The 15420-nt window shown below is 41.4% G+C and overlaps 1 protein-coding gene across 1 annotated transcript; it reads left to right on the top strand.

The window, feature by feature from the left end:
• LOC109838820 (UDP-glycosyltransferase 91C1-like) lies at nt 14675–15418 on the top strand (the record flags this gene model as incomplete). The annotated part of the gene is made up of 1 exon (XM_020407243.1): nt 14675–15418. A coding segment is annotated over exon 1 (477 nt), but the record flags the coding sequence as incomplete, so codon positions are not given.

Here is a 15420-nt window from a genome sequence, read left to right as displayed (position 1 = left end):
AAAAAATCTCGTTGAACGACGTGGCAACTTTTAACAGTTCCAAGACTGTTAATCCATAAGAACTAGTCGTTTCATCTCGTCAGCGTTAAGTTTTGAGCACTTAATGCGTCGCTTCGAGCCACGTTTTCTTTGGCGTTAATTATGAATGCAATTGATTGCGCCACTTCGTTCTCAGCACCCTTTGGCAATTCGGTGCTTAGGGATTCGTGTAACAAATCCCAGCCACTTGGTTGGCTTCTTCGCCTATAAATAGGCAGTCGCTTTTCGAGAGGATTCATCTTCCTCTTCTATGCCTTGTTTCCAAAATGATTCAGAGGAAACGAACCATTTTAAGACTTACACCTTTGCTTCTTATTAGAGTCCAAGCTCCAATAATCGTCGCCAGTGAGGTAGGCAAAGCTGATGAATCTGTCGCTTTAGGTAACTCTTCTGACCTAATCCCTGATCTCTTGGTCTTTGTAGTAGCTCGCTCATTTGAGGATTCCTTAGTGTTCCAGAGTCGAAATCAGGATATATTTTGACAATTTGTTGGACTTTTGAATGTAATCTCGAAGAGATATCTTAAATTTAAATATGCTTGTTGTTTTGACATGTCATGCTCCCCCAAGCATATAGTCTTTTCTCTGGACTTCGGTCTATGCGGCAGCTTCGCAGACTCAGTGAAGTGCCTCTTTTTGGAGGAGTCAGCAACAATGTTAGAGTTGTCTTCATGTTCTACGGAGATGGGAGAAGTGATGATCCTATGCTCAGAGCTTATGGTGTTTCAATTAGTGGTCAGTTTACCCAAGTAGGTAAACGTGTGCTATAAGCACCAAAGCTAAAAGTTAGGTATGGGGAAGACTTCATGCCCAGGAATGGAAGATGGAACTTCAACAACAAGACAGCGAGTTTGTTGTGGACGAGGTTCGTAGTGCAATCTCGAAGGTCGTCAAAAACTTGTAACTGAACTTCGTATTGTAGCCCGAATATCGTCAAAAGAACTTGTAACCGAACCTCATATTGTAACTGAAAGAACTTGTAACTGATCCTCGTATTGTAGTTTGAGTCTTCTAAGTTCGATCTATGTACTTTGAGTTTCAGTACTTTCAACTGTATATGAATAAATTTTACCTTTTATCCACATATTGTTCTCTTGCATAACTGAAGCATTCTAACTTAGAATTTTTAGTAAACCCTCAGCTGTCAACGGATTTGGGTTGTCCTTATCAACTGCCGTTTGAGTTGAACTATCCATACTTTTCCCCTCGGTATGATGAGTTGTCAAAGAGTTTCTCTTAGACTTCAATGCTAAGATTTCTCATCTATCTTTAGTCTCTTTTAGACTTCAGATCAAATGTGTGATAACGAGGTTCAAAATATAACTAAGTATTAAGAACGCAATTCAACACATAGCAGACTTGTAAGGAAAACGAACGTCATTTGGAGAAATGACGACATTAGGAAGATCACATCGTTTAGTGACTTTAGAAGTATGACGATGGTGATGGAAACAAAGGCACATCACTTGGTAGGCCTAAGTTGGAAAACGAACGTCATTTAGGAAAATGACGACGTTAGGAAGATCACATCGTTCAATGACTTTAGAAGTATGACGATGGTGATGGAAACAAAGGCACATCACTTGGTAGGCCTAAGTTGGAAAACGAACGTCATTTGGGAAAATAACGACGTTAGGAAGATCACATCGTTCAGTGACTTTAGAAGTATGACGATGTTGATAAAAACAAAGGCACATCACTTGATAGGCCTAAGTTGGAAAACGAACGTCATTTGGGAAAATGACGACGTTAGGAAGGTCACATCGTTCAGTGACTTTAGAAGTATGACGATGTTGATAAAAACAAAGGCACATCACTTGGTGGGCCTAAGTTGGAAAACGAACGTCATTTGGGAAAATGACGACGTTAGGAAGATCACATCGTTTAGTGACTTTAGAAGTATGACAATGGTGATGGAAACAAAGGCACATCACTTGGTAGGCCTAAGTTGGAAAACGAACGTTATTTGGGAAAATAACGATGTTAGGAAGGTCACATCATTCAGTGACTTTAGAAGTATGACGATGTTGATAAAAACAAAGGCACATAACTTGGTAGGCCTAAGTTGGAAAACGAACGTCATTTGGGAAAATGACGACGTTAGGAAAATGACATCATGAAGCAACACATCACATAGTAGGTTTCTACTATTAGAAAATCATCAGCCATCAGAGGTAGAATTGACATAATAATAGTCCCACTATCCTATTGAAGCGGATTAGTGAGGGAAATTTGGAGGGGATGAAATAAAAAAAATCATTACTTTTATTTGCTTCTTCTCCTGCGGTAAGGTATATCTGACGGTGAAGTCTACGGGTAATATTTCTTCAGAAATTTACCATTGATAGGCATCATAAGTTTGTCACCATCTCGAGTGATAAGACGATAGGCTCCATTTGAGTAGACAGTTTCTACTACAAATGGCCCTTCCCATTTTGGCTCAAACTTCCCTTTCTTTTTAGAGTTCAAAATCATTGGACGTCGAACCGTAAGAACCAAGTTGCCTTCTTTGAACGTACGGTATCTAACCTTCTTATCAAATGCTCTGGAAATCCGAGCTTGATAAAGCTCGATGTGTTGCTGAGCTAATAGTCGTTTTTCATCAAGCGCTTCCAATTCTTCAAGATATCGTTGATGACTCTCCTCCGTTGTCATACCAATTGCGAGTGCTATTCGCAAAGATGGAATTTGGATCTTCAATGGCAATACAGCTTCACATCCGTATACCAAGGAATATAGTGTTGCTCCTGTCGGCGTGCGAACCGTTGTGCGATAAGCCCACGCACTTTGACCCAATTTCTCATTCTAATCTCTTTTATTCGTTGACACTACCTTAGTGAGAATTATGACGATGGTTTTGTTAAATGCTTCTGCTTGCCCATTAGCAGCAGGATTATAAGCCGTTGAAGCCAAATTTTTTATCCTGAATTTATCATAGAATCGGGTGAAGGCTTGGCTAACGAATTAGGGCCCATTATCATGAATGATACATCTCGGAACTCCATACCTATATACGATATGATGTTTTAAAAATTTAACGACATCACTCGTCTTGACTTCTCTCAACGGGATTGCTTCTGCCCATTTAGGAAAAGTAATCAGTTATCGCTAAGATGAAGCGATGTCCTTTGGAAGAGGATGGTGTCACTGGGCCAACAATATCCATTCCACATGTTTCAAAAGGCCATGAAGTGGTTGACGGATGAAGATGCTCAGGCGGTCGATGCATGTAATTAGCATGTATCTGGCAGGCATGACATTGTTTAGCATAAGCGACAGCATCTTGTACCATGCTAGGCTAGTAATAACCCAATCTGCGTAGTCGGTCCCACAACTTAGGACCAGGTTGATGAGCTCTACAGATGCCATCATGAGCTTCTTTAAGAGCTTCTTTTGCTTCTCTATTCGACAAACAGCGAAGCAAAAGCCCATCATATGATTTTCGATACAGAGTCTGGGATTGAGAATCATTGTAGAATCTAGGTGCTCGTCTACGAATAGATTCTCTTTCTCTGATGTCTTTAGGCAATAAGCCGTATAAGACATAATCGATGATCGGAAATCGCCAATCTTTAGGTTCGAGCGTTGCAGGTTCCTCTTCAACTACGTTGACCTGTAGTGTATACTTTAATTTGAATAATTGTCTGCTTGTTACCGTAACCTGTTGGGTAGTACTTTCAGGTAGAGCTAAAGTAGCCGCCAGTGACGCCAATGCATCAGCATAGGTATTCTTGAGACGGGGTATATGGTCAATGTAGAAGCCCTCAAAGGAATCGGCCAATGCGATTGCTGCTGTATGGTAAGGAATGAGGTCTTCATTCTTAACCTCATATTCTCCCTTCATTTGATTAACAATGAGTTGAGAATCGCCGTACGCTTCTAGGTGTTTCACCCCCAGGTGTTTGGCTATATCTAGGCCAACCAACAGAGCATTATATTCAGCCACATTATTAGAACACGGCTCTGTTAAAGAAACGGCGCGTGGGAGTATGTGATTTTGGGGAGAGATAAAGACAACCCTCACCCAGCTATAACCCTACCAGTAGAACTTGTCCTTGCTGCACCATCGAAGTACAATTGCCATACCTGCTCTCTAGAGACGACGTTTGCTTCATACGTCTCGTCAGGTATGTCCTGGTATAATTCGGCCTTTTCTTTCAGTGGATGATTGGCCATAAGGTCACAAATAGCCTGACCTTTCACTACTTTTTGAGGTTTGAAGTGAATGTCATATTGGGAAAGCAATAAAGCCCATCTGGCGAGTCGCCAATTCAATGCACTAGGTTGTGTCATGAACACCCGAATAGGATTAATCTAGGAAATGACATGTATGGTTTGCCCAACCAAATAATGTCGCATTTTCTGAACTGTGAAGATCAGCGCCAAACATTCCTTCTCAATAAGAGGATAACGAGGTTCAGCACCTGATAGAGTCCTACTGGGATAGTAGACAGCTTGTTCATGGCTGTTTTCATCATCTTGTGCCAAGAGTCCTGCTAATGCATGATCTGTAGCACGAATGTATATCAAGAAAGGTTTATATGACTTTGGTGCGACCAATATCGACGGATTGGAGAGATATTGCTTAATCTCTTCGAACACTTTCTGGCAAGCCTCATCCCACATAAAGGATACTCCTTTCTTCATTAGTTTTGAGAACGGTTGGCATGTCCCAGATAGGTTAGAAATGAACCTATGAATATACGCTAATCGTCCTTGTAAGCCTCGAAGCTCCTTAAGATTCCTAGGAGGTGGTAGCTCTTGGATGGGCTTGACTTTATCTAGATCTAAACGAATTCTGTTAGCCATGAGCACGACTCCAAGAAATTTACCGCTAGCCATCCCTAAAAATGACTTAGTCGGGTTCATCTTGAGTTGGTGCGCTCACATAAGATCAAACATTGTTTTTAAGTCGTGCAAATGGTTTCCCTTGTCACGACTTTTAACAACCAAGTTATCAACGTAACATTCTACGGTCTTCCGTAGATGTTTTTGAAAGATAGAGGTCATAGCGCGTTGATAGGTAGTGCCCGCATTTTTCAATCCAAAGGGCATTACTGTATAACAGTATATCCCTGAAGGTGTTCAAAAGGATGTATGCTTTTCATCATCGGGATATATTTTGATTTGGTTGTACCCTGAGAATCCATCCATAAAGGGCATCCTTTCAAACCCGCACGTATTGTCAATAATGACGTCCGTGATTGGTAAAGGAAAATCGTCTTTAGGACAAGCTGAATTCAAGTCACGGAAGTCGATGCATACTCGAATCTTCCCGTTCTTTTTCAGAACAGGGACAATATTGGCCACCCAATCAGGATGTTGCTCTTCGCAGATAAATCCTGATTCGATGAGCTTTTTTACTTCCGCTTCAATTGCTTTCATAATTTGGGGCCGAAATCACCTTTGCTGTTGTTTAACAGGCTTGACGTCTGGTTTGATATTTAATCGATGCATAGCCACTTGGGGATCAAGCCCAGGCATATCCTCGTAGTTCCAAGCGAATACATCAATATACTCTCGTATTAGGGTAATAAGATCTGCTTTCTCTTCTGGCAACAAGTTATCGCTTATGAATATAGGTTTCAGATTAATCTCGTCTCCCATGTTCACTTGAATAACCTTATCATCGGTAGGGGGTTCGCGTTGTTCAAAATGATGTTCCCACTGTATACCCAACTGTTGACTTAATGGATCGTCAAACAGAAGTAATTAATCATCTTCCTGATTCTCTATCGAAGATATCGAGGTCATGTTGGCCATGAGTACCTTGAATACAGCTCCTGTACTGGTATCGGATTCCTAGCAATTAGATTTAGAAGATGAGGTGAAAGAGTCATCATCTGACTCTCCCTTGGTTTCGAAAAGCAGCATAAATGGTGGAGACTCATAACCCAATCCACTATGAGTTTTGTGATAATAATCCTCCAACTTTCCTTCTGGGACATACGCAGATCGTATTAGTGCTCGAATCCCTCTGCCGAAATTTAAGCCCTGTTTATGGATAAAATCGTATCTCATATTCTTCATAAGCTTTCAAGTTGTTGGAGTAAAGTATGAGAATTACAGATCCCTTTCCTCTTTCTCGGATTCCTCCAAAATGGTTTGCACCGGGCCATTCAAAGATGATGTCTTTTTGACCGTTAACCTTAGTCGGTACTATGAAGACTGCTTGTGAAGATTCAGTTTGTCGTCGATTTGTCACAAAAGACGACTGAATCAGCATGTATAAGTTTGATTCAGCATACAACTTGGATAGCGGATCCGCTATCACATCAGCGTTTGTACCTGGCATGTTAGGATTTAATTCCACATGCAAGAAGTAAGCTAAATCATTGTTATTAAAGATTACTCCGCTGTCTTTATAGACAGGATCATTTACATCCAGATCTTCAAGACCGATTACGACGGGTTTTATGTTATTAAAAATAAGACCCTGTTCGTACTCAGACTCGATATCGGCTTCATTACCGCTATCTGGTTCTTCGATCAGTGGTACTTCAAATGGCTCACCATCAAGGTAATGGATAGAATCAGTGAAATAATTCTCTACCCCCTTGAATGGTTGCTTCTCTGTGACCACTGTTTTATTTCACCACTCTCACCTACATATTTCATGCATTGGTGTAGAGTTGACAGAACAATTAAATTGTTATGGATCCATGGTCGTCCCAGTAACAAATTGTAAGACGTCTCTGCATCGATGACATAGCAAGTGACATCCGTCCTTAAGTCACCCATCTGGCATTTAAGTTTGATTTTGCCAAGGGGACGAGTATTAGATGCATTGAAGCCATATATGGTGGTTCTTGTCGTCGATAAGCGATGCAAAGGAACTCCAAGGTGATGGACGAGCCGCAATGGAATGATGCTCAAAGTAGAACCAGGATCAACCTGAATTCTGTCTACCCGAATAGAACCGATGTACCCTGTGAAGTACAATAGTCTATCATGTTTCGGGTTTCTCACATGCATGTCTTCTTGAGAAAAGGTGATGCACGGCATTCTTCTTCGAAAAACTTAACAACATTGAGGACAGGCTTCATCCAGCGTTGTTCCGGCTGGATTTGACAGAAAATGAGTGAGGAAAGCTTCGTTATCCGCTAATGCTTCATGAAGAGCTTCTCTCGTTGATCGAGATAAACGTAGAAGCTCAAACAAGATGATCCTTGCTGGGATATTGGCTAACTGACCCAGCACATCAAAGCGAAAAGAATCTTTCGAACTCTCCATTGTATCTTTCCTGAGTGCTTTGCTGTAACGAAGTTCCTTACTACTTCTTTCCCTGGTTTGGGTGGTGCAGCTATTGTTTCAGAATATTTCTTCAAATACTCCTTTCCCCCCGCGTGTTTCTGATATCTGTGTAGGTTGTGCAGCGAAGGCCGGCTGCTCATTTTCAGAACTGCTAAGTGATGTAATTTCAACCCCCTCATCTAGGATGGCCGACACAGCGTTGCAGGATCTTCGTGTGGCTCTAGGCTTCCTTGAGTTTACCGATGTTCACTGCTCATCCCTTAGTAAGTCAGGATGAACCCACATCAGTTCACCTTTAGGGGTAGTGTAAGGGACCATCCCCTTCTCTTTCTTCCGATGTGGGTCGAAGTTTACCACTCTCGCCTCTGCTCGAGGAATCGGTTTCACGCCGTCTTGTACTTGCACCTCGGCGAAGTCTCCAAATTGAAGTGAGACCATATTCGCAGATACCTTCTTTTGCTCACCTTGAAGGGTCATCACAACTGCGTCTAATAAAGCTTGAATCTTGTCTTTCAGGGTATAACAAGCTTTAGTTGGATGATGCACCATCCTGTGGTACATGCAAAAGTTAGGATCATCAGTCCTTGATACTTCTACGTTCCGCTTTACCTCTGGCAGCTTGATCTTATTTATTTTGATTAAAGATGTAAGAATAGAGACCACATGTTCATCTTTGAAATCGTATTTCTTCTGAAAACGATTGTCGAATGTATTCCCCTTCTGTTTGGTAGAGGATTTCGGAGATGGAGCTGTCTCAACAGCTAAGGTGTCTTTCCCTTTCGATTGTTTCTGGGAATTATAGTTGCCTTTACCACCTCCCTTTTTAGGCTGGGATTCTTAAGGTTCTTCAGCATTTATCCTCTTGAGCATGTTTTCTACTTGTTCTCCTTGCCAAACCAAATCTTTTCATGAACGGGCTTCAACAGCATCCATCTTGGACAAGATATTGATAGAAAGTTTGTTGCGACACATCTCCACAAGAGTAGCTTCAGAAACTTGATCGCGTGAATGCAACGATCGATTTCTGAATCTCTTGATGAAGTCACTGACTGACTCCGTCTTCTTCTGCTTCTCAGACAATAATGTAACCATGGACACCTCAGTGTCATCGTCGAAGAATCGGGCTAAGAAAAGCCTCTCCAAATCTCTCCAACTCTGGATTGATCCTGGCTCGAGTCTGCGAAACCACTCAAAAGTCACCCCCTTCAGAGTGCTAATGAATAATCGAGTCATAATAGGGTCATTACCCACTATATGACCTGTCTGTGCTTGGAAGTAATAAATGTGTTGGATAGGGTCTTAACACATTTATGGGTTAACCCTTGCCATCAAAAAAATAGGAGAACCCTTGCCATCAAATTGCACCAAGTTGAGTGGTTTGAATTTTGAAAGATATGGGATCGCATCCCATTCACTTGGATAGGGTCTCAACACCCCCAACTCTTTGAAATTTCCTTGAAGCTTCAGTGCGTCAAGCTACTTCTGGAAATCCTCCCATTTTTTATCTCGTTCTTTCGTACGAGGATTAGATTCAGCTTCGGACGATTCAGAATGAATCTTCACAACTCTTTCTTCATCATCTTCATCGTAGTGATCTTCATCAACAGGTGAAGATCTTCTATGCCTAGATCCTGAGGCTTGGGAATGAGTCTTCGTCTTCTTCTTTTCCTTCTCCTCATGGAGTCTCTCCACCATTGCTTCCAGGCGTCTGATGGACTCCTGCTGTTTCAGAATGGTTGATTGTTGCTCTTCCAGCTGCCGCGAGAGCTCTTCCTCTTTTCCTGTCATGTGAGCACTTGCTTGCTCACTTTGATCGGTATTGGAAGGCTGAGAAGTAGCAATGGCTGAATTTTCAGGTTCTTGATCGACACCATAGGATATACCCGCTAGTTTGCGGTAATCTGGCGGGATCATTGCTCCAGTACGAGAACGAGTATGTTGGTAAACACCTTGACTTTCAAAGAGTGCCTCTTGTAATCCGGGAGATCTTTCAAAGTCAGAAGACTCGGAATCGCTTTTACCCTTGCTAGCCATGTTGATCGTTACTTCAATATGGCGATTCTTGGATGCTTGTTTCTTGGGACGAAAGCGTCTTCTTCTTAATGATGAAACCATCGGCAGTTCAGTCAACCGTTCGAAGACTAAAGATTTATGCATGACTCTCCACATGGGCATTGGGAAAGCACTACAGAGATAAGCTTCTCACAGCAGCAATGAGATTGCATCTGACTCATGCTGCGTTTGCGTGTGAGATAATCTCGAAGGTCACCAGCAAGGCAACCCCCAGTCGATTTCGCCAACTTGGCTTCACCCAAGTGAGACCCTCTGAATGATAGAGGTTGACAAACTTGAGTAGACTGACGAACTCCATCATTCATGTGACGACATTCGTTGGTAGAACGAGCTCGGCGCTTGTGCCTTCTCAGTTGGCTCTTAACCTGAAGTTCATTTTCTTCACGAACGTCAGTATGAACCGCTTGTTGAAACTGCTGACGTTGTCGGAACCTACTCGGGTACAAGGGTGAGATCCGTCATTTGGACGTTCCTCATTCACCTGACCCTCGTCAGACTTGTTGACCTTAGGTTGATTAACCTTCGGTCGATAATGAAAACCGTCTAGCGAGACCAAAGCTCGAGCCCTGCGGTGAGCTTGGTTCTGACGCTGACGTTATCGAGCGCGTCTCGATAATGAACTAGTAGAAACCTTTGTCTCAACCGAAGGTGGACGAGGTTCGTTCTCAAAAGCCATAATTTGGCTAGTAGAAGCCGAAGTTCGGCTAGGTTGCTTAACAACCTATTTCTTAGCCTGACGGCTAGTTTCTAGAGCCTCCTCTTTGAGGGGCTTGGACTTTTCCTCGAGATTAACTCGAGTTAAATCATCAGGAGCCACTTGGGCTGAGGTCTTATACGAGACTCGACGACATTTACGTGTCTTCGTGGGACTAGACTTACCAGAGGAAAGAAAATCCTCATATTTGGACTGGTCAAATTCGATGACTAGAGTCTCGACGTCCGTTCCCACGGCAATCTTGTCTGATTACGCCACCACCATCTCGTCGGAGAGAATAGCTGCTCCTACTGTGGTCGCCATCGTCTGTAGGGTCGAAAAATTTAAGGATTGATTGATTCTCTTGTTTTAAGAAATGGGTTCGATCACTTGGTACGAAACCCTTATAATCACTCACAATCTCTCGATTACAGAGGAAGAGAAGATTAATTCAGCTTCTCTTTTGTTTAAGGTGGGTTCTAGGTGGCGAAAGGATGCTTCCTCTGATGCTTGAGTCAAGATTGCCTCCCGTTGACGATCAGACCAAGATCACAAGAGCTTCTGACCTTCGTTCACTAGCTGGAATCAAAATTCGAACTCCGGATTTGCAAGCAAAAGCTCTGATTTTTGATGATTAAAAGTCTCAATTAATCCACACCCCTTTCTCTGTAGCCATCCATGGCTATTTATAGGGTTTAAGCACGTAACTGACGTGCTACAATCACGGGTAGAGGGGCGTAACTGCCTCCTCCAAATCAGCGCACGTCGTAACGTGCTCCTGAAGATTAGCCCACGTGGCTGACTAAGTCTTCGGAGCCATTATAGGTAAATCCCATGCGGATGACGAACTTCGACCTTAATTGAAATGGAGTTCGTCAAGTAAGACGAGCCTTGAGGTTCGTCTTACCAAGCAAACCTTGCAGTAGACCAGTTTCTCCTGACGAATTGTCTTCACTGACTTCGTCTGACGAACCTCGCTTTCACTAACGAACTCCATCTTCGACAGCTGAGTCCAACTACGTAGTAAGTCTTGTAAGTTCCCTTTTGACGAGCCTCATCTTCACTAATGAGTTTCATGTCTAGCAATGAGTTTTGAACCTCGTGTCTAATGACGAGCTTTGAACCCCGTATTCACCAATGAACCTCGAACCTCGTATCTAATGACGAGCTCCGAGTCTCGTATCCACTAGTGAACCTCGAACCTCGTATCCAATGACGAGTTTCGAGTCTCGTAGATTCGTTCTATTCAATAATGAACTTTATCTTTTGATATTGAGCTCTGCTACGTGGCGACTCTCGTTCTCGAGGTTGATCTTTTCTAAACAACGAACCTCGTTTCTGATTGAGAAGGGGTTCGTTTTCCTGACCCTCCTTTTCACATTTTGAGTTTTGGCATTTTTGAATGACTACAGCGACGAGTTCAATGATGAGATCAACGATTATATGATGATCTTGGTCACGACGATTTTAGGGAGCGGGAAATTGGGCGGCGATTTTAGGGATTTCATTTGAGAGAGAGAGAGAGAGAGAGAGAGAGAGAGAGAGAGAGATTTCGTTTAAGCGGTCAGACCATGGGCTTTAAAAACTTATGCTCCCAAAACCCACGAACAATTATTAAGCCCATGAATAATTATTTGGCCTATGGCAATGTTTTTTATTAAATGTTGTAATAGGCACTGCAAACCGTTACGAAAGATATCAACGCAACAGCTAAAACTGTTGCGTCTTAACCGCTGCAATAGATCAATTATGTGGTAGTTACATCAGATGAATTATTGAAACTTTCTATACAATTCTACTTTTGGTAAATAGAGACGAATTGGCGCAATTTACTTTATCCATAGCTTTTTTAAAGTTTGACAAAGATTAACCAACGAGGCTAAAGGCCAGAATTCTTGGATCAATAGTACTAAGTATTTGCAAATTCTTTTTAATATTTTTCTTTTACACGAACCTAAAAATTCTTATTGTTCGAAGCATCACTAGTTCCACGAATTTGATCTAGTGGATACTTTCTCGCTTTAACGTGAAAAATTTTCATACATGGACCCATAGAAAATTTTAAATAAAAAATGGTAATTTATTGCGCTATCTTCTTACCACTGTCTCCTCGTTGCAAATGAGGTGGGCAATTCGGTGACATCCTGCATCAATACCACGTCAGCTTTTTTTTGTAAAAGCAAACATTATTTGTGTCACTATCCTTAATTTTGGCTCTATTAATGCTACGAGACGAAGATTATGGAGACTCTCGTCTCATTAATTGGGTCAGCAGCCTCTTGGGTGTCTCTTTCACTTGCGGATTTAAGAAATGGCTAAACTCAAACTGTACTTCTACAACTACACATGCAAACAAACATTAATTATCAAGCACTATGTTTGATGACTACGCATGTCAACTTAGGCTGCTACCTTTGTCTAATATAGTTAGGGGGTGTTTGTTTCAAATCCTATAATTTTAGGATATGGATTTCACAATGGGATTTGAAATCCATAGGTAATTTGTTGTGGGTTGGGATTCCTAAAACTTTGTTTGTTTCAACAATATTTTAAGATTTGGAATACTATAATTTGTAATATTTTTGTTTGTTTCAAATTTTTTGGAATTTGAAATCCTTAATTTGTCTAACACTTTTGAAATCCACCCCACATCCCACCCAAAAAAGAGGATTTCACAAATCCTTAAATATAATACTTTTTTATTATTTGGGGATTTGATATTCTAAAATTTGTTTTGAAACTGTTAGGCGCAGAGTCACGCTCACCGCCGCGGAAGCGATATCACCTGAGAGAAAGTCTTGGCTTTTGTTATCACAAAAACACAAGTCAACCTCTATATTCTTGTTTCTCAAATGAAACTAGAATAGAAAGTAAAATATTTTAACAAAGTGAAATATGCACTCTTCCTCTCATCAGTTCTAGGACTAAAATGTCGAGGGAACCTACAAGCAAGAGCCAACACCCAGAAAACAATAAAGACACGAGATTTACGTGGTTCGGCAAAATTGCCTACGTCCACGGGAGGGGTGAGGGGAGATTCCACTTCTAGGAGAACACCGACGACTTGTACAATCCACAAGCTCGTCTTAAAGAAAAAAAGATCTGGTTTTTATACCCAAAAGAAATTGACCTCTCTCTTGTAAAATCTCTCTTTTTCTCTCCTTAAGATCTCTCTTTTTCTCTCTCAACAATTGCCGCAATTTCCTCTGCTCAGCCGCCAGAAAGAAACAAAAAAACCCTCTGACTTTTGCGATTTTCCCCACACAACAGCAAACCCTAGAGAGAGACCGGATATTTATAGGAAGGACTTGGGCCTTGGCTTTTACCCGCTGGACCTTGGCTTTTACCCGTTTACAGAGATGTCATTTGCCAGACTGTCCCCATATGCGCGTTCACAGAAACAAACAAGTTTTATGGAATTCTAAAACTCAAAAAAACTCACTTTTTGATCCTAGAATTTGAAATCCCACCCAAATGCCAAAAAATTTTGAAACAAATACCCCCTTAATAACGTAATGAAGTGTGACATCTGATTTTCTTTTACATACGTCGAGAGGGAAAAGAAAAAGAAAAAGAAAAATACAGAGAGGTACGCAATAGCTATAAAATGCTATAATTTTAAGATTTAAACCATGAAATCAGTTTTTGATACTTATAGAACATTCGTCTTGATTTTTTTTATCTATATACTCTTTAATGTAATTAATTTGCATATCTACGTCACATTTTTGGGTATTTTAGCTATATGCCCCAAATCAATCTTTTTTATTTACTTACTTTGAGAAAAAATTCAATCATATTTATTAAATTGCCCTTAAATATTGATATTTGTATTAAAATACTCTTCAAATCTGAACATCTATTAAAATCCCTCCTAAATCTTCAGTATTGAGTCAGTATGCCCGCATGACTTGAAAAAAAAAATGAAGGAATTTCCCCCTTATTGCGCATACTAGCTCGATTTTGAAGATTTGGAAGGCATTCAATACATATTAAGATGTGACGGGTATTTTAAAAAAAATATGGATGATTTAGGGAATGAATAAAGATATATATATCTCCTCTTGTTCAACACCTGGAGAGGGAGATAGTTTTAAAATGAAGGAGACTTTGCACGTTTGATTTAATTTGAAGTAGAAAATATACAGTTGAAGAGTAAGAGCATCTCCAACAGCTTCCCCATTTTATTGATATTCTCACTTTTAGAGAATTTTGGTCTTTTTTTTTGTCCAACAGATTCCCCATCTCATTCCCCAAAATAGGGATAGGGAAGAAAAAATAGAGAGTCTTCCCCAAATCTGAAGCATTCTGCAAAATTTTGGGGAGAGCTTTGTCATAAATGCAGCACATTCTTCAAAACAGGATGGATGAGAAAATAAATACAAAACAAAATTCGTAATTACAAAAAAAGCCATGGGGGCAATTCCAATGCATAAAGAGCATCCCAAAATAGGGATGTAGAATATTTTTATTATTGTAATAAATACAGGATTCTTCAAAATGGGGAAGCTGTTGGAGTTTGAGCAAAAATAATTTGAAGAATATGACTTTTGCTTCCCGATTTTAAAGGAATTTTTGAGGAAACTGTTGGAGATGCTCTAATAGAGACCAGCATTTTAATTTGCTCCTATCCTCAAATTAATATAATTGCATCATAATTAGTGACGTAGCCAAGTTTTAGCACTAATTATTAATAACAGGCGTCTGAAGGCCGGCAGCATCACACACAAAACAAGAAGAACAGGGTCTCGAATGGCATCACCACTTCCTACAAAAAAAACACAAGACTCGTCTCCACTGCCCTCAATAAATACACCTCCATTCCCTCCACCACTTAATCACCTTCACCTCTCTCAATCCCATACCAACACCACCCCCCCTCATGGACGACACCAACAACAATAAAACCCTTCACATAGCAATATTCCCATGGCTGGCCTTTGGCCACTTAATCCCCTTCCTCCAGCTCTCCATCTCCTTAGCAAACGCTGCCGCCGACTCCACCGCCGACCTCCCCACTGACCAAACGCACCTCCTCAAAGCCGCCTACGACCTCCTCTCCTCCCCCCTCCGCCAGTTCCTAACGGAGTCATCTCCTGATTGGATTATCTACGACTTCGCTCCTCATTGGGCCGGCCCAATCGCTAGGGAGCTGGGGATCAAGTCCGTTATGCTTACTACTTTCCCCGCAGCGGCCACGGCTTTTTTGGGCCCGATAGAGATGTGGGCCGATGAGGCCCGTAAAAGGACCTGGGTTGGGCCGGAGAGCTTGACGACAAAGCCCGATTGGATCGTGTTTGATTCGGGGGTCGCGTTTAACAGGCCGGAAGCTGAGATGTTCTACCCGATGTTTTTCGGCGG

Source organism: Asparagus officinalis, chromosome 4 (genome assembly GCF_001876935.1).
Source record: "Asparagus officinalis chromosome 4, Aspof.V1, whole genome shotgun sequence".
Lineage (NCBI taxonomy): Eukaryota > Viridiplantae > Streptophyta > Magnoliopsida > Asparagales > Asparagaceae > Asparagus > Asparagus officinalis.
This window is presented reverse-complemented; position numbering and strand designations above follow the sequence as displayed.